Here is a 20,495-nt window from a genome sequence, read left to right on the forward strand (position 1 = left end):
AAAAAAACCGATTCACACTGAGTCACCAGCTATTTCGTCTAGGATAAAAAGCTTCACCAAGGACACCAAGCCAAAGCACATCTTTTCTGGGGGGCGACAGTTCAATTCTGGGTACAGAGCGACGCAAGAGAAGCGTGTTCGTTTTCAAAGGCGGCTAATGTCTGGGCCTGGGCACGTGCTCCGGGGAGCAGAGGAAAAGGTGACTTCAGCGCAGAGCGCGGGCCGCCGGGGGAAAGGGCAACAGCGACGGCGTGGCTGCGCTCGGAAGCTGGCAGCCGGCAACCCGCATACCCGACGCGTGGCTCACCGCCGGGCAACGCCAAGGCGGGCTCGGCGCGGGGGTGGGATCACCGCCGCCGGGACGCATGCGGACTGAAGCCCAGTGGGCGGGGCCTCGGGAAATTCCCGGCCCCCGTCGCCTACTACATTTCCCAAAATCCAGTGCGGCCACAAGGCTCTCACTTTTCCCTGGGCACGAGGGCACAAGTGCAGCATGGGATTGGGAGTCAGAATCTCAAGCACCGCCCACGCCGGTGGGGAGATGCGCAACGATTGGCTGCCGAACGACCAGATCCCGCCCATGCAGTGACGTCAGGCAGCCGTCTGGCTACTTAAGGCGTCGTGTTCGGGTCCACCCCGCCTTAGCTCCCGCGCTAGAGAGAAACATGTATCGTTTCCGATCACAGCTCTTCACGGGGATTTCTGCTGCCGCCACCGCCGCCAACTTTTACCCCCGCCGCTGCTCGCCTCTGTTGTTAGCCCAAGACTCGCCTCTCAGCCGCCCGCCGCACAGACGCACGAGTAGAAAGTGCAGCTCCATCGGCTGATCTTCGCTGAGCTCCCGAGTTGAGGCGGCACCGGGCGTCCCACGATGCCGAAGAATAAGAAGCGGAACGCTCCCCACCGCGGTGGTAGTGGTGGTGCAGGTGGCGGCGGCGGCTCCGGGGCAGCTGCGACGGCGACGGCGGCAGCGACGACGACAGGTATCGAATACATACCTACATATATATGTATATATATCTCCCGCACCGGCTTCCCGGGCTGCCGGCCCCGGTTGCCGGCCCGGGTTGCGAGGCTCCGGCGCGGAGCACGGCGGGAGTTGCAGTTCGCTGGGAGCTCCGTGCTTTTGCGTCTCCCTCGGGGCGCGTGGTGTGGCTGAACTACATTTCCCAGCGTGCCCCGGGGCCGTTTGGGGGGGCTGGTGTGGCCGAGCTGACTCGGGCACCGGCCGTGGGGGGCGGGGAGGAGTGGGACCTTGGGCCTGGGTGACCCAGAGCGGAGCTGGGCCGCGGTTGGACCCTTGTCCCCCGGGGCTGCTGCTAAGCTACTGCCCCGATCTCCTCTCCGACCAAGGGTGGGGCGCAGTGCGATTGGCTTCCAGCTGTCACCCGCTGCCAGCTGACCCTGGCTCCAACATGGAGTTGTCGGGAGTGTGCCAAGCGACCCGGCGGGTCGGGACCGGCTCTTGCGTCACGCGATCTGGGGCTTGCGTGACCGTCGGCAGGGTGATGCAGAGGCACGAGTGCCTTCCATCCCGCCGCCGCGTCACGCGTGTCCTACCTGGCTGGCAGGCGGCGTCGGATGCCGGGGACACTGCCCCACCCCTAAGTGTGGCTTTTGTTCCTAATGGACACCTGCAAAAATAAAACCCGGGGCCTCCAGCTCCACTGTCACCCACCTCCCGCTCCCACGTCCTGCTTTGTGCTGCATGCAGCCCCGCGCGGGCAGATGGACGAGCTGAGGTTGCAATTGGCTAAAAGTTAAGGGTTTTTGTGTGCTGGTTGCCCAAGAGTAGGAGCTTTTCCTGGAAAACAAGGTGCTTTCAAGTGAACGTGGGGTTCTCTACACCACCACACGGCTAAGGAGAAAAGGACTCCAGGGGAAGGCACCACCCGAAACCCAAATCGACTAAGTAGCAAACTAGATAGTCTGCAGTCATTGTTCTATTGGGATTGTGGCCCTGAATATTGGGACGTTCCCAGAAGTTTCACCTCGAGTAATTAGCCATTTGGTATTTGCCGCTGCGGTCATCGCAGTGATAGGACTTTGCTCATTGGAAAAGTAAATAGACCAGTTTTCTTGAGAAACGTTGCTGGAAACTGGCATTAAAACGCCTTTTGCCTACCGGATTTGGGGCCGCCTGAACACCCGTGCTCATGTATTGAGCATTTTATAGTTCACTAGGGGCATGGATAAAAATGCGAGTTTTTCCTTTTTAAGTTTTCTGAATGTTGGCCTTGTTCATGAAATTCCACTCTCAAGCTGTGAAACAGTTTGTGATTATCTAGTTGCTCGGGTTGAATTAAGGATACTGCTTACCTCCGTTTCAGCTTTCCGAAGTCTGAAAAAAGCATTTGAATTCTGTCTAGAGGGGCCTTATTATTAATTTTATTCTTGAAGTTGGTGAAATGGAAATCAGGGAGAAACAGGCTGAAGTCATTTTGAAAATGGCAGTGTTGTTAACAATGGTCTCTAAATCACTCAGCAACTTCGGCCTGTCTTTCTGGCTGGCCTCCTTCCAGAGTTCAGGGCCTAATGTTCAGGCCTCAGGTGGCTGTGGGGGAATTGCAATTCACATTTTGCCTCAGGGCTCGTTTGGCCTATTATCAGCCTAGTTTGCTGTGTTTTAAAATTGTTGTTAATAGAAAAGATACTTTTAAACACTGCACTTCAGCGCATATATTCTGCACACGTTTAAACACTGGTGTTTAGCTTACGTAAGTAAATGAGAACTAACTACTTTATAAAATTCCATGCTTCGAGTAGTTTTATAAGTTTACATTAGAAATTGTTATATTGGGAGGTTCCAAACCTCTTGCAAATGGAACTGGGGGAAGGTATGGGATGAGGTTTTTATTTTTTATTTTTTTTGATAAACTTAACTTGAGTATTTTGCTTAATAATCAAATAGAAGTGATGGAAAATTGTCACACATTTTTACTTGACAAGCCACGTACCTTGCTGATAGAATGAGGTGTCTAAAACCAAAGGGATAGTGCTTTTGTAGATTTTCATTTTGACAATCAGTGGAGACTTCCAAGAAGCTAAGAAAATTCACCTCCTACACCTGTACATTTCTTTGCCATGCAGTACTGTAATTTGAGGAGTGATTTTGTGTGTATTTTGTATTTGAGACAGGGTTTCACTTTGTAGCCCAGGTTGGCCCTGAACTCACTATCTAGCTCAAGGTGGTCCCAGACTTGAGGCAGTCCTCCTGCCTCAGCCTCCTAAGTGCTGAGATTACAAGCAGGAAGACCCAGCTTGAAGAGAGGAGTTTTGAGGACAAAAAAAAAAACCCCACCCCATCATGATAGTAAACCCTCTAACAAGGACTTCATTTGTCTAGAGTAGTTCCTTCTAGGTTTACAAGGTGAGTCCAAGCTAGGTATAAGCATTCAGGCAAGATTCATTTCCTTGTGTGTGGGGTTTTTTTTTTTTTCTTTTTTTGTTTTAAAGCCTTAACTTCCCTTTTTTTGAGTTATGAAGAAATTCAAACTAGTTAGCTAAGAGGATAAAACTATAGGAGCTGTATAGAAATACTCTGAGTAGGCTAAGTATGAAAAATAAAAATATAAATTGGCTTGTGTATAGTGATCAGATGAGGATAGTCAACTGTTACCATAACTTTAGTTGTAAAGCAGATCCAGAAATAGCCTGTCTATTTCTATCCCAAGCACTGTGATTAGGGAACCTCGGGATCTCAGCTTCATTCCTCGTGCTTTGTTCTGTTCTCATTGGCACTGCTTTGGCACCAAGCATGGACATTTGGAGACTACTTGCTATGTTAATTTAAAATTTTTCCAAGTTCTCCATATTTTTTTTTAAGGCAACCCCTATTTAAGAGAAAATTAACCCAACTCGTAACAGGCTTAAATTTTAGGATTTTAAGAATAAACTTAACACCAATAATCTCAACATTTAAGGCAGAAGGATTGTCATGAGTTCAAGGCCAGCCTGGGTTACATAGTAGTTCCCAGTTAGTGTGGGTTACAAACTGAGTCTTTGTCAAAGAAAGAAAGAGAGAGAGAGAGAGAAATACTACGACTTCTTTTTGACTCTAGGGACCTGGCTATGTTTAGTACAGTCTTTGATTTTTACTGATACAGAGAAATTGGATTTGAGGTAAATCAGAAGACTTAGGACTCAGTGTAATTTGTGACTAGGCAATTTTTAAAATTAATAATACAATCCCTGCCAGGCATTGTGGTGCATGCCTTTAATCCCAGCACTTGGGAGGAAAAAGTAGGAGGATTGCTGTGAGTTCAAGTCCACCCTGAGACTACATAGTGAATTCCAGGTGAGCCTGAGCTGGAGTGAGACCTTTCTCAAAAAAACCAATAATAATAATAATAATAATAATACAATCCCTAAATGCATTTATTCCTTAATGAAGCTAAGAAATAAAAAAGACCCATATTTTAAGAGGGATTGTTTTGGTGACAGCATTGATATTTTTAACCTTGGTGTTGGAACCTTTCATCTTTCATGCTAAATAATGATTGATGCCTCTTGATATATTTTTGAAGTTTATTTATATTGGTAATAGTTGATCCTTTGAAGTTCAAATTAGGTGAATTAGCTTATTTTAGAAATATTTAAATATTTTAAGTGATTTTATTACTAGGTTGAATCTTTAAATAGCTGTTAGAGTTGCCAAGTTGAATATTTGCATATAGAGCCAAAAAAAGGGGGGAAAATAATCTACCTCTTTCATCCAATAGGTGGCCAGCATCGCAACGTTCAACCTTTTAGTGATGAAGACGCGTCCATTGAGACAATGAGCCATTGTAGTGGCTACAGTGATCCTTCCAGCTTTGCCGAGGATGGTGAGTTTTGCTTTTGAAAAATTTTAAAGTGGGAACTTGCAGTAAAAAGTGCTTGAAATCCTCAGAGGTGCTATTTCTTGCCCCAGTGTCTTTTCTTCCTGCCGATATTACGGTGGTGACTTATTGTTCCCTAGGTCCGGAAGTCCTTGATGAGGAAGGCACCCAAGAAGACTTAGAGTACAAGCTGAAGGGATTAATTGACCTAACCCTGGATAAGAGGTAGGCAGTACTAAGGATTTTGTATTCTGGACAATGCTAGAAGTTATTTTATTATATAATTAGTAGACTTAAGATACAGCAGTATGTTTTTCTAAAGCTTGATTTATTTACTCTGGATGGTGTAATGTTTCTTGTTTCTATGGTCTTTTTATGTGGGTATAATGTGCCAATAGAATTCAAATTAATTTCTATTACTCTTTGTTCTAGTATGATAGTGCGTAACTGTTTGATTATGCTGGAAATCAATTTGTTGAATTAAAATCCCACCCAAAAACTGGGCATGGTGACGCACTCCTTTAATCCCAGCACTTGGGAGGCAGAGGTAGGAGGGTTGCTGTGAGTTCGAGTCCAGCCTGAGACTACATAGTGAGTTCTAGGTCAACCTGGGCTAGAATGAGACCCTACCTTGAAGAACCCCCCCCAAAAAAGTATATGCACAGAGCATGCATACCACATCACTCACATATACACGTACATAGCCTTTTGTTTTTGTGGAGTAAGGCAATTGTAAATGGGAATTATATGGAAAGATTCTTAGAGCTTGCTAGTAGATTTAATAGGTAGGAGTGTAGTACTGGTTTGATATACCTTCTCTTAACACTTGCCTTTCAACAGTGCAAAGACGAGGCAGGCTGCTCTTGAAGGAATTAAAAATGCACTGGCCTCAAAAATGCTTTATGAATTTATTCTGGAAAGAAGAATGACCTTAACTGATAGCATTGAACGCTGTCTGAAAAAAGGTAACATCTTTGTTTTTTTTTAAATTTTTTTAATTTTTATTTATTTATTTGAGAGTGACAGACAGAGGGAGAAAGAGGCAGAGAGAGAATGGGCGCGCCTCCAGCCAATGCAAACGAACTCCAGATACGTGCACCCCCTTGTGCATCTGGCTAACGTGGGTCCTGGGGAGTCGAGTCTCTAACCAGGGTCCTTAGGCTTCACAGGCAAGCGCTTAACTGCTGAGCCGTCTCTGCAGTCCCAACGTCCTTATTTTTGAGAGACTGGCACAGAGAACTAATTAGGAATCTGTTATATTTGAAGTAGCATTTGTTAGTGACAGTAGAATCTAGCTCACTGTTGAGCATGGTTGTGGTGGTTTGAATAGAATAGATGGCCCCCAGTATATTCAATTGTTTGTTTGTAGTTTGCATCTGTAGCACCTGCCTACAGTGGTCAAAGACTGGTGCTGAGTCAGACTTACTGTACTTAGAGCTGGGTAGATTGTCATCCTCTGCTGTATAAGAGGTGATTGCCATCCTTGAATTGTGTAAGAAAGGCCTGAAAGCATGTCAGACTGTACCATAAAGCATTGTTTCAGAAGACATCATGCTTGATTTCCTAAACATAAAAATCATCATCTAGTTCACTTTCTCTTGGGCATGACAGGCCCACGGCTCACACTTTTAATCCCAACACTCAGAGGCAGAGGTGTGTGAATCACGGTGAGCTTAAGGCCAGCCTGCGACTACATAGAGAAAATTCTAGGTCAGCCTGGGTTAGAGCGAGACTCTACCTTGAGAAAGAAACAAAACAAAAAACCAGAAACACCTCATAGATAACATCATTTTCAGGATATCCGTGGAAAAATCTGAAGATAAGTCTTAAAAAATGCATTCATTTGCATGTATGTGTGTGGGCATGTCAGGGTCCCTTGCTACTACAAACCAATGCCACATGCTTGCAGCACTTTTTATGTCGTAGCTGCTGGGGAATTGAACCTAAGTCAGTAGGCTTTGCAAGCAAATGCCTTTTGAGCACTGAGTTTTCAGAGTAAAGACTATGTCTGAGGTCATGTGACATTGCAGTTTTAGGAACTGCCATGATAGAGATTGGCACCTGCCATTTACTTTACTAAGAACATTATAAGAAAAATATTCTTTAACCACTTAACAGTTCTAACACCATAGATGTAGGAACCACGTTTACTTAAATTGAATGAACTCTCGTGTCCTTATTTTTCTCACTTTTGTCTCAGGGCAAAAGCTTTGTTGTGAAGGAGACACAGAACAAGGAAAGGGCTAGGAAAAAGTTAGGTGGTTGTAAGCAGATGTAACGATACTTGAGCAGAGTCAATACCATTGAGATAACAGTGTTTTTTTTTTTTTTTTAATTTGTTTAAACTTTTATTTATTTGAGAGCGGCAGAGAAAGAGGTAGAGAAAGAGAGAGAATGGGCACGCCAGGACCTCCAGCCACTGCAAATAAACTCCAGACACATGTGCCGCCTTGAGCATCTGGCTAACATGGGTCCTTAGTCATCAAGCCTAGAACTGAAGTCCTTAGTCACAGGCAAGTGCTTAACCACTAAGCCATCTCTCCAGACTAACACCGTGGTTTTTAAAGGTACATTATAGGCTGGGGAGATGGCTCAAGAGGCGTTTGCTCACAAAGCCTGCTAGCGTGGGTTCGGTTTCCCAGCACCCACATAAAGCCAAACACAAAAAAAGTGGCACATGCATATGGCATTTGTATGCAGTGGCAAGATTCTAGCATACATACACACAGGCAAACCAATGTTTAAAAAATAAAGGTCCACACATTCTTGCACTCTGCTGGCCCTGGCTTTGATTCTCAAGCCACCCATGTAAACTGGACATAAAAAGTGGCTCAAAGCCAGGTGTGGTGGCACACGCCTTTAAAGGTGTGCACCACCATGCCTGGCCTAACCTTACTTTTCAATCCTTCATTTTATTTAAAAAAAAAAAATTGGAAGGCAAACCCTGAAATATTTAGAGGTTAATTTAAGGTCTACTTGAACCTGTTCATATGAGTACCTTAAGGAAGTATAAGACAAACTGACGTGAAGCACGTTATATCTAACTATTGCACCCTCCCTAAGATGGGTTCTGTTCTCCATTTGACAGATGGGGCAGTTGGACTACAGAATAGGAGTAGATTCAGTGAAGGTCGTTCTGGTAGTAGTCAGAGCTTGGCTTTACGTGAGGTCTGTTTTTAAGTTGTTACTACTGCAGCTCACGAATGTCTAGGGCCATAATAAGGGTTTTGTAAATATCGGTGCTACTTTGTCATTGAAGAAATCGGGGGCGGGGGGGTGTGTGTGACTACTGTCTTCAGTGTGCTGACGGTGGCCTGCCACTCCTTTCCAGGGAAGAGCGACGAGCAGCGCGCCGCTGCGTCTTTAGCAGCTGTTCTCTGCGTTCAGCTGGGCCCCGGATTCGAAAGCGAGGAGCTTCTGAAAACTCTTGGGCCGATCCTCAAGAAAATCGTTTGTGATGGGACAGCTAGTGTCCAGGCTCGGCAAACGGTAAGTATGAGATGGTAAAATTGACAGATCCGCCTAGATGTGACACTCAGCTTCGAGTAGTAGGTGTTTTGTTTAATTACCATCTCACGCTTGTTTGTTTTTTTTTTTAAACCTTTATAATTTTGTGAAGTTTTAAATTTTTTTTTAAATTTATTTATTTGAGAGCGACAGACACAGAGAGAAAGACAGATAGAGGGAGAGAGAATGGGCGTACCAGGGCTTCCAGCCTCTGCAAACGAACTCCAGATGCGTGCGCCCCCTTATGCATCTGGCTAACGTGGGACCTGGGGAACCGAGCCTCGAACCGGGGTCCTTAGGCTTCACAGGCAAGCACTTAACTGCTAAGCCATCTCTCCAGCCCTTTTTTTTTTTTTTTTTAATATTTTATTTTTCTTTATTTGAGAGAGAGAGAGAGAGAGAATGGGCGCGCCAGGGCCTCCAACCACTGCAAACGAACTCCAGATGCGTGTGCCCCCTTGTGCATCTGGCTAATGTGGGTCCTGGGGAATTGAACATGGGACCTTTGGCTTAGCAGACAAATGCCTTAACCACTAAGCCATTTCTTCAGCCCACACTTTTTTTTTTTTCTTGTAGTGAACAGACTTATATGACAACTTCCTTTACTGAGCATAGTGTCCCATATGAGCAGATTTCTTCATCTTTGAAATTAAAGAACATACACAAATACTAAATATTGAGTTATTTAGGATAATCCTGGAATAATTTTGATTACAACTTGACAAATGGTTTCAATACCAGTGTTTATTGTGTTGCTATTTTAAGGCCTTATGAAAAGCTACATTTGGGTAGATGTAGAATTTTCTGAAACTCTGGTGTGAGATAACTATTTGTCTAGAATTGTTTGGTGCTAATCTTTATGGCAGTTTTGGGATTATTTGAATTTTATTAGGTACCTGCTTCTTAGAAGCTGACTTGTTTTTCACTTTTTCATAGTGGAATCTGCTTTAAAATTAATGAATGTCAGTGGTTTTGAAAGCTTTTCAAAGACATGTGATAAGCTGTATATGTCTGAAAGGTTTTTAATAGAATGGCCTTCTTCAGCACAGATGTCCAAACCTTGTCTCCATCTTTGATGTCGAGCTGAGGTGTGAAATGATCTGCTAGGCATGTAGACTGCATATAGATAGGAAACAGTAAAGGAATGGTTACTGCTCACACTTCACTTATGATATAGATAGGTGAGTAAAAATCTATAATTCAAGTTAGTTGTGGTGATACACATCTCTTCAATCCCAGCACCAGGGAGGCAGTAGGAGGAGAAATGCTATGAGTTTCAGGTCAACCTGGGCTAGAGTGAGACCCTACTTCAGGGAGGGGAGGAACACAGAGAAATTCAATCGTGGGTTCTAGAACTAGAATGGATTTCAGAATCACAAAAATGAATTGGCACATATTCTCCCCTCTAGTTTTGTGGATTAGTAAGGGAAGAAGACACAAGAGAAGCAGAATCACTTTCCTAATGTGATCTTGTGAGTTTGAAAGCAGAGCTTGGACTAAAACCTGCTTCTTTGACTTTGGGTCCAATACTCTTTCTCATCCTGTTCTCCGAAGACAGTGTGTTGATACAGGGAAGTTGTTGAGAAAAAACACATTGACTTATAAAAACATAGGTGGAATTAATAAGAAAATTAGACATTAACGTCTGTGTGTTTTCTTTATTTCCCCCAGTGTGCAACTTGCTTTGGTGTGTGCTGTTTTATTGCCACAGATGACATTACTGTAAGTAGAAAACCTTGGACCCTACCTAGTGCAATTAGTTTTTGTTGAAGATGGTTGTCTTACTTTATATTCTTACCTATTAGGAGCTGTATTCTACTCTGGAATGCTTGGAAAGTATCTTCTCCAAGTCCTGTCTGAAAGAGAAGGACACTGATGTCTCTCGCAGCGCCCCGGACACAGTGCTCCACATCAGCTCGCTGCTCGCGTGGGCCTTACTACTGACCATCTGCCCAGTCAGTGAAGCCAAGAAGAAGCTGGAGCTGTAAGCAGTTTTTAGCTTCGTATTTCATAAGAACTGTCTAATTGACACCACTGGGTATATTCACAACGTAATGACCATTTGTTTTTAGGCATTTCCATAAACTTCCAAGCCTCCTTTCTTGTGATGATGTGAACATGAGAATAGCTGCTGGTGAATCTTTGGCGCTTCTCTTTGAATTGGCCAGAGAAATGGAGAGTGTAAGTATCTCACTGGCAGAGGGAGACTTGTGCCACAAGGACCATCACTTCGTTGTCCCTGTCACAGTTAAGACTGGATAGTAAGTTTGGAGGCTGGCCATCTGAGAACATGATTGCCCTGCCTCTTGGAGCTGGTGATGTAGTAGTTTTGACGGTGTAAATAAAGTGATCGGGGTTGGCAGGGCAATATTTGAGTGTAGATCATTAGAAGCTTAAGGCTGACGTGCTGTTCACAGGTAGAGTTGTGTGCAGTTGTGGTTTAAGCTGTGAAGAAGCGCTAGGATTTTTCCGATACCTGTCCCATTAACGTGGTTCAGGCAGGTGATGCTTTAAATGGATGAACTAGTCCGTTAGCGTAGGCTAGGGTGAGATGGGTTCAGACGTTGCCATTAACATCTTCTTTTAGTGTGTGTAAGTGCTTTGCAGATGCCCATCTGCCGTCTTTGTCATGGACCTTAGTTACCAGGGCTTGGCTCTTGAAGGTATTTGAGTGTGAGATAGTTTGCCCCTGTGGCCCAGTTTGCTTGATACTGTTTCCTTCTCAGTGCTCAATAGCCTGATGTTCCAAGAAAACCTGTCTTAGGCAGACAGAGCTTTGATATAACCCTAGCCAGTAAACTTTATTCTAAGGAACGGTACAAGAAAGGAATGCCTTGGGTGTTACTGCTGCAAAGGTGAGCTTTTCTTGGATGAGTAATTCATTTAATGTGCTGGTAAGCCACTACAGTACCTAACGCCACCATGCCTAGCTTAGTCTGATATTTTCTAAAATAATTCTTTGTGTGGATAGTGGGAATAGTTACAGGACATTAAAAGTTAAGCTAAGGCTGGAGAATTGGCTTAGCGGTTCAGGCACTTGCCTGCAAAGCCAAAGGACCTCTGTTCAATTCCATGTAAGCTAGATGCACAATGTGGCGCATGCATCTGGAGTTCATTTGCAGTGGCTGGAGGCCCTAGTCTGCCTATTCTCTCTCTGTTCTTTCTTCATATGTATCTGTATATATGTGTATATGTATATACATATATGTGTATATATATGTATGTGTGTGTGTGTATATATATATATATATACACACATATATATGCACCTCTTTTTCAAATTAAAGAAAAATAAAACTATTAAATGTTAAAAAATGTTAAGCCAAGGATGGGGTGTAGCTTTTGTGGTAAAGCATTTGATTAGTATGAACAAGGCCTTGGGTTATATCGCTAACACCATACACAAAAACAAAGTTAATTAAGCCAGAGGGTTGATGAAATAGACAGAAAAATTTAAAATAGTTCTTATAGCAAATGAGTAGCATTGAATTGCTCAGGACCTTTTGTTAGCAATTATTCTGTGATATTATTAAGCTGGAACTCTCTCAGTGTGAATTCTTGCTGGGAGACTTGGAAATAAAGCTCTAAAGAGGTTGCATTTTGAAGGATGAATTGGTTAGATATTAATAACAGCTGAAAGTTGAAGGTAGGAATAATTATTCCTTTAAAGGCATGTGCCTTTAATCTCAGCACTTGGGAGACAGAGGTAGAAGTATCTCTGTGAGTTTGAGGCCACTCTGAGACTACAGAGTGAACTCCAAGTCAGCCTGGGCTAGAGTGAGACCCTACCTTGAAAAACCAAAACCAAAACCAAAACAAAACACAAATAAAACCCAAGTAGAGTTCTTAAGTACATGGCCAGATTAATAAGGGGACTCATAATCCACACCTCCCTAGGGAGTTTCTTCCTGCTGTAGTTACTTTCTTGCTGGGGCAAACATCCAAGCAGAAGCAGCTTATGGGAGGAAAGGGTTTATTTCAGGCTTATAGATTTCAGGAGAAGCTCCGTCAGGGCAGAAGAAGCTGGCTCACTTCCGCAGATCATGGCAGAGAGTCACCAAACAGCCAGCAAACACAAACAGCCAGAGCTCAAAACTGGCTCTGAACCCAGCTTAGAGCTGAGCCTGTGATCCATCCCTAGTGGCACCTACTTCAGCAGGCTGCTGGAGACGAGGTAGGAAGCTTAACCTTAATCAAAGGCTATGAGAGACATGTATTCTAACCATCACACCCTCCTAAAGGGATTAAAATACCTTCTTGCTTTAAATAATTGAATCATTGAACTATGTACTGTATGTAAGTGCTTTAATGGTTACCTTATTGCTTATTTAAAATATAATAGTAGTGAACTTGACATTACATGCTTTGAGTTGCATTAGTGATAGTTTGTACCTTTGAAATGGGAATGATTGGGTTTCTGTGAGTGGATGACTCTGATTAGGTAGCCCAAGAGCAGAAGCCATGTTGGTCTGGCTACATCCATTTCTTGGGCTTTGTGAGGCTCCAGTAAGGTGCAGAGTGAGAGTCCAGTGAGTCCTGGTCTGGGGTGTCCAGCTGTGCTTGGGAGGGGCTGTTGATTATCCATCCCATCTTGTAGTGAGCAGGTTTGGATTAAGTCTTTACATGATGTGGTGAAGTCTGCAAAAAATGCGTATGTTGCCCTGTATAGTTGGATATTTTGCACTTAAGTTGTTCTTCAGAAGGTGTTGTGGAAGAAAAATGTAGTAACAAGTGAACAAAATTGCTCTATTTGATCAGGACTTTTTTTATGAAGACATGGAATCCTTGACCCAGATGCTTCGTGCTCTGGCCACAGATGGAAATAAGCACCGGGCTAAAGTGGACAAGAGGAAGCAGCGATCCGTTTTCCGAGATGTCCTGAGGGCCGTGGAGGTAGGCCTCTCAAATGCCAGACACCATTGAGTTGTTTCTGGATGAACTTTGCAGTTGGGTTACTTTGCTTAATTTCACTTGAAGTCAAAATAATTTGTTCATTACAAGATTTGAGCAATAATGTAACAGCACAAGTGCAGTATTCTTGGAAAATTTGGTGTTGGATAGAAAACCTGTTTGTTTTTAGGTATAAAGGAAGTAGAGCTGAAGGCATTAGTTCTTTGATGGAATACTTACTTTGTACCTGTGAGGTCCTGCATTGGATCCCCAACCTGGCACAGAAAAATAAGTAAATAAAATGCTCATAGCAATAAAATATTTTTACATGGTATTTAACATCATTCAAACAATGGCAAATTTTATGAATGTGATTATTTTGTCTGCCCCATAGTCTACAGTGAATTTGCCTTTAACCTAAAACCTTGATGATGTATTTAGAAAGACTTGATGCTAAAAAAAAGCTGAAATATCACCACCCAACATCTCACCAAGGTCCTTTTACTACATGGCTAATAAATTGGTTTAGAAGCCTCAGGCAGAAAGCCCGACTGCACTGAGCAGTAGGATAAAGGCTGTTTGCTAGAAGGAACCAGGGGCTAACCATTTGTGGGGTTTTGTTTGGCTGGTTTGTTTTGGGTTTTTTTGCTTGTCTAGGTAGGAAATATCTTGTGTCTAAAGGGTCAACCTCCCAGATTATTGCAGCCCACTAAAGCAGTTCTTCGTATTTGCAAAGAATCATTCCACCTGATGTACATACAGGAATCTAGAGACCAAAAAGTCCCACTAGACTCAGTTTTAATATTCCTGTGATTTCTCAAACATATCCCACTTCATTTAATACTATTTATTTGAGAGATACATTATTGAGAGAGTTATTTATTTGAGAGAGTGTGAGAGAATGGGTTCACCAGGGTCTCCAACCACTGCAGACGAGCTCCAGGCATGTGTGCTACCATGTGCATCTGGCTTACATGGGTACTGGGGAATTGAACCTGGGTCCTTAGCCTTCACAGACAAGTTCTTTAACCCCTAAGCCAGTCCAGTATTCTTCCTTTATTACCTGCAGTGTCTAAATATAAAAGTCAAACCTAGTGTATAGGTTTCAATGAATGGAGGTTTTGAATGCATCCTATTAATATTTCTGGGTTTTAGAATTTGAATTTTTTAACTTTAATTTTTATTTATTTGAGAGAAAGAGGGGAGAGAATGGGCATGCCAGAGCCTCTAGCCACCGCAAATGAACTCAAGATGCATGCATTTCCTTGTGCATATGGCTAACATGGGTTCTGGGGAAGTGAACCTGGGTCCTTTGGCTTTGTAGGCAAGTGCCTTAACCGCTAAGCTGTCTTTCCATCCCTGGGTTTCAGAATTTAGATTGGCATTTTAATTATTCTTTCTGGCATAGTATAATCTCCAAAGATGATGAACCAATGCAGGTCTTAGATGTTCTGGATTAGGCTTGCTTGTAGATTTTTTAGTCTCTTTCTGCACCTCCTGGTATTAGACTGTCTAAGAGGTCATGAGGGCCTGACAGAGTCTTTGTCCTGAGAAGGCACATAGGAAATCCTCATGCACACCAGCCCTGGCAGGCTTTTGTTTAGCACTGCTAAAATAGCAGTTGCTATTAAGCTATAGTGCCTTGTCCTTCCACTGGGCTCCTGCAAAGAGAGCCTCTTCTAGAAACATGACAAGCATCCTGGTCTCCTTTGCGCTGGACCTTACTTCCTCTAGAGGAACCTGCTTCTGAAAGCTGCTCAACTGCCATAGAGAATTACACAACGTAATGGAGCCTACCACACCGTTTCTCTTTATCTAAAACCTTTTAAAAAATACTTGTTTATTTGGTAGAGAAAGAGGCAGAGAGAAGGAATGGGTGTGCCAGGACCTCTAGCCACTGCAACTGAACTCCACATGCATGTGCCACTGACTTATGTGGGTACTGGGGAATCAAACCTGGGTCCTTATGCTTTACAGGCAGATGCCTTAACCACAGAGCCATCTCTGCAGCCCCAAAACCTTTTTAAGAGTGGTTTGGACAAAGTGGTAGGCAAGAAGCCAGACAGAAGTGGATTGGAAAGAGAAAGTAGAGGTGGTATGTCACCATTGTCTGGGTGTGGTGGCTGACTGCACTGGGAAGGGGAAAGGAGTTGGCAGCCTGCATGTGCTGGACTCTCTGTTTCTGCCACTCTCAAATATATAAATAAATAAAATTTAAAAACATACAAGTGAGGGCTGGGGAAGTGGCTTAGTGGTTGAGGCGTTTGTCTGTGAAGCCTAAGGACCCTGGTTCAATTCCCCAGGACTCAATGTAAGCCAGATGCACAAGGGGGTACATGCACCTGGAGTTCATTTGCAGGGGCTGGAGGCCCTGGTGCACCCATTCTTTCTCTTTTCCTCTATCTCTCTCTCTCAAATAACTAAATAAAATATTTAAAAAAAAAAAAAAAAAACAAGTGAGGGCCTGGAGAGGTGGCTCAATGGTTAAAGCATTTACTGCAAATTCTAAGGACGTGGGTTCATTTCTCCAGCACCCATGTAAAACCAGATGTACAAGGTGGTGCATGCTTTTGGAGTTTGTTTGCAATGTGGATAGTCCTGGCACACCTATTCTCTCTCAAATAAAATTAATTTATATATATATATATATATATCTGGATGTGCCATGGCACAGGCCTTTAAATGAAAGATTGGGAGTGCCTGCATTTTAGAGAGCAGATGGCCAGTTACATTCAGGAGGGAGGAAAGAATATGTTTATATTGGAATGAACTTATCACAGGCAGGTGGGAAGCAGAATTCTCACCTGGTGGTCTGACTTTTCTGAGACCACCACCAATAGACCAGAAGGGAGCACAAAATGTGCCCTCCAGGTCCTGCTTAGTGAGTGGAGGTTACTATGGTCACTTAGGAGGAGGGGTGAAGATTCACCTATGGCAGAATGGTTGGTTCAAAGCCAGGTGCATCACACAGAGGCACCCCAGCATGGATGGTGGCTCATGAAAGCTGGATATAATGACTTCTTTTGTAACCTGGGGGAGGGGGCTTCTCACATTGTAACCTTCAAGAGCTCCATGGGCCGATGTTTCAGTTTCTCTAAGCCTCCTTCCAGGAGGAAGTACCCGCTGGTCACCGGGTGCGCTGCTTTCTGAAACCGAGCTGAAAGGAGGAGTGGCGGTGTTTTCGATGTCAGGGGATTGCCTAGTGTGCTTCACGTTTATACTTTATTTTACAAACAAAGGACTGTTCGCTCACAGAGGTCAATTGCTGAAATCCCAGCCATGTAAACATTCTTTCCCATTGCATCAAATCAAATCACACTCATCACTACCCCACACCCCTCACCCCTCACATCACCTCACACCACATCACGTATCACATTACATTACACTGTAGGTCTTCTGAGAGAAGGGCTGGGTTGGTGTGGGGTGGGCTGTTGGAGTGATTTTGCCCCTTGAAGTCGCTTCACTTGCTCTCTGTAGTCCCTGTGACAGTCGGCTGTTCTGTTCCTGGAGCTCTTACATATTCCTGATTCTTTGAAGAGTTAAATAGCCGGTTTTCTTATGCCACATCCTGCTACCCTGCTGGGTGACGTTGTGAAATCCCTTCCTTGGGCTACACTGTCCTGGCTATAGAGGATCTTGTAGTAGAATTGCTCCCGCTCTGAGTGAGATCTCGAACCCAGCTGCTGCCTGTTCCTGTCTTCTTCCCTCCCTCCCATGTCTCACTGCACAGCCCAGGCTGCCGCCGGACTCGGCCTTCCTGCCTCAGCCTTAGCCTCTCTGAGGGCACAGGCCTGTGTTGCCATTCGGGCTTCATTTTCTTAATAGACCTGGCAGAGATTGCTCCATTGTCATCCCCCAGCTGCTGGCATTTTCCTGTTTATCTTCACTTCCTTTGCTTGGTTCCTGCTGCCTACTGGTGTATTCTTGAGTGCTTTTGAAGTTTCAACCTGTCTCCAACAGGTTACTAACATTTATTCCAACTCAATTATACATCAAATCAATACAGTAATACTTCTGCATTCTTTTTTTGTTTGTTTTGTATTTTGAGGTAGGGTCTCACTCTAGCCCAGGCAGACCTGGAATTCACTATGGAGTCTTAGGGTGGCCTCGAACTCACGGTGATCCTCCTACCTCTGCCTCCCGAGGGCTGGGATTAAAGGTATGTGCCACCACGCCCAGCTACTTCTGCACTCTTGAGTTCAGGGCTGTAAGTCTTAAGTCTGACCACATCCTAGGCGCAAAAGTTTGAGATTAAGTTACTGCTCCTTTATCTCAGAGTGTGTCTGTTTAGGAATTGTGTTTGTGTGACCTCTGGGTCATTTGAGTGTCTGACAATATTGGTTCTTTCATTGTTTAGGAACGGGATTTTCCAACAGAAACTGTTAAATTTGGTCCTGAACGCATGTATATTGATAGCTGGGTCAAAAAACACACCTATGATACCTTTAAGGAGGTTCTGGGATCAGGGATGCAGTATCACTTGCAGGTAAGTGAAGGCATCATTGTTTATTGGAGGAGGCTGGTCTTATTTTTCTGGGAAGCCGGATCTCATTGTAGCCTAGGCTGACCTGGAATTTACTCTGTAGCTCAGGCTTGCCTTGAACCCACAGTCAACTTCACCCGGCTGGCACTGCCATGCTTAGTTAGACTTGCTTTGATAGTAAGGGGTGTTCTCGAATGTAGCTCAGAAGTTAACTGAATGTTCAGAATGCTTCCATGTGCTATAAAGCTATACATTTAGTTTTGAAAATAAAATCAAATACCTCTGAAGCTTTTTGTTTCACCTTGTACTAGCCTTCTGGAACAATGGGGCTTTGTATGAATGTATGTATATGTAGCTTTCTTGGATCAAGGCATCAGAAAACCGTTTGTTCCCATACTGAGAAAATAAATGGTCTAAATTCGTTTTTACAGGTAGCCACTTCTGTTTAGTCAAGTTCACTGTGTGTAGTTAAATGCAGTTGTAATATTTCATTTTGAGCTTTATCACTTCGCTTTGTTTACATAAGTCAAATGAATTCCTTCGCAACGTGTTTGAACTTGGACCTCCAGTGATGCTTGATGCAGCAGCGCTTAAAACAATGAAGATTCCTCGGTTTGAGAGGGTAAGCTTTGATTCTGTTTCACAGAACTAAAGATACTGGAGAAAACTGGAGCCAAAGCTTCGGTTGGTTCTGGGATGGGAACATGGAGCATTTACGTATTTCTCTTGTCCTAGTCAGTAACCTGTAGTGAGGTGCAAGACTCATTTTACATGGGAGGAAACTGCAGTTTGTAATATGAAATGACAATATTATTTTAACTTCCACAATCCACAGTTATGTTTGTTTATGGAGGTGAGTCTGTAACAAGCTTAATTGAAATATATGCAGTTCATTTGAATTATTATAATTCATTATTTTGTGTAACTGTTAGCTCCATCTAGTTCTAGAACTTCTTTTTCCTTTTTTAATACATTATTTATTTATTTGAGATGGGAAAAAAGAGGCAAAGAATGGGTATGTGCATATTGGTGAATCAAATCTGAGTCCTTAGGCTTCTTAGGCAAGCTTCTTCACTTGCTAAGGCATCTCTCCAGCCCAGGTTCTAGAACATTTTTACCACCCGCAAAGAAAACCACTTAGCCATCGGGGCCTCAGTCCAGCCACTAGCTGACACTGATTTGCTCTGTCGAGTTTTCACTTACCTTTGCTGACTATAAATGGGATTATGCAACATTTGACCTTTTGCTTCTGGCTTTTGATTTAGCAGAATATTGTTGTCAAGGTTAATCCATATTGCAACATGTCAAAATTTCATTCCTTTTTATGACTAAACAATATTCTGTTGTATGGCTATACCATGTTTATCCATTTATCAGTTGATGTGGACTTTTTTTTTTTTTTTTGATTTTCAAGATAGGGCCTAGAAATCGCTGTGCAGTCTCAGGCTGGCCTTGAATCACAGTGATCCTCCTACCTCTGCCTCCCGAGTGCTGGGATTAAAGGCATGCACCACCATACACGACTGACATGGAGTTTTTCTTTTTCTTTTTTTAAATTTTTATTAGATATGGACATACTTAGTATGTAAACAACATATGTTGGTACCATCCTTTCCCTCATTCCTGTCCCTTTTCCTAAGAGACCCTCCTTGTTGGGGATACAGGTCAACCCCATGGGGGTTGTGAGGGCAACAGTCAGTTATCGGGGAGAGCCAATGTCTCTGTGCGAAATGTCCCAACTTGTGGCTCTAAAAACCTTTCTGCCCCCTCTTCTGCAAAATTCCTGGAGCCATGTGGGTGCATTTTAAGTCTACTTCAGTGATGGGATCTTGGGAGCCTCTGGATCTCTGTTTTGGTAGGTGTTGAGCGTGGACTTTTTCTATCCTTTGGCCATTAAATAGTGATTGTTCTTTTTTTGAATTTGGAGAATTAACTGCATGGAAACCAAACTAGGACTTTGATCAATATTAGATTAGATTATTTACCAAGGTTACCTGTTTTATTTTTAATGTTCTTGAACAGTGAGTGACAGCAAATAACTATTAAGCACAGACTTGGCAGCATTGAGATTAAAAAAAAAAAAAAGGTTTAAGTGTGTATAACTATGGCAGCCCATCACTTCTTATTTTACCTAATTGGTAGGGCTATTTTGTATTAGTTGTGATTGGTGTTTTTCTGATGAGATTAATGCCTTTTTTTATTCTGTTTGGTTAGAATTTTCTTGGTATCCTAATATTTATTTCCTTGAATTTTACCTTTCCCCCTATTTTATAAGAGTATCTCAAGTGTTATTGATGCACACACATTTTTCTTTCTTCATTTCAGCATTTATACAACTCTGCAGCTTTCAAAGCTCGAACAAAAGCTCGAAGCAAGTGCCGAGATAAGAGAGCAGATGTTGGAGAATTCTTCTAGATTTCCTGCATTTGATATTTCCAATTTCTTTATTATTTTTGCTACTCCTAATGTATATAAACTTTAGAGACACAGTTTTTATCTTGGGATCAGCTTAGATGAATTTTGTCATTCGGGAAGGGTTATATTTTAACTTAATATACAGTATCACAAATAATGTTCTGCCTATTGAATATTTTCTGTAAATATATTGGTAACCACAAATAAAGTGCTTGTAATGTTCGGTTGTATTCTGTTTAAGTAGAGAACAAAAGGATATTTCACAGTGAGAAAAATTACTAGCCAAAGTTTATTTCCTTTACATTGATTATCAAAAGTACTGACTGACTTACTATCTTAACCGTAGGGATACAGTTTTTGGAGCTAGTTCCTCCGGA

General features: G+C 43.0%; 1 protein-coding gene across 1 annotated transcript; it reads left to right on the forward strand.

Annotated features, from left to right (window-relative positions):
* The first annotated feature begins 640 nt into the window (after positions 1–640).
* Ifrd1 (interferon related developmental regulator 1) lies at positions 641–20,340 on the forward strand. Its single transcript, XM_004652855.2, has 12 exons — positions 641–983; positions 4,722–4,826; positions 4,961–5,045; positions 5,661–5,785; positions 8,152–8,309; positions 9,999–10,049; positions 10,133–10,311; positions 10,400–10,508; positions 13,086–13,220; positions 17,578–17,706; positions 18,230–18,325; positions 20,029–20,340. Exons 1-12 carry the CDS (start codon positions 872–874, stop codon positions 20,116–20,118), a joined length of 1,374 nt encoding a protein of 457 aa, XP_004652912.2. The 5' UTR covers positions 641–871; the 3' UTR covers positions 20,119–20,340.
* The last annotated feature ends 155 nt before the right edge of the window (positions 20,341–20,495 follow it).

This window comes from Jaculus jaculus, chromosome 16 (genome assembly GCF_020740685.1).
Source record: "Jaculus jaculus isolate mJacJac1 chromosome 16, mJacJac1.mat.Y.cur, whole genome shotgun sequence".
NCBI lineage: Eukaryota > Metazoa > Chordata > Mammalia > Rodentia > Dipodidae > Jaculus > Jaculus jaculus.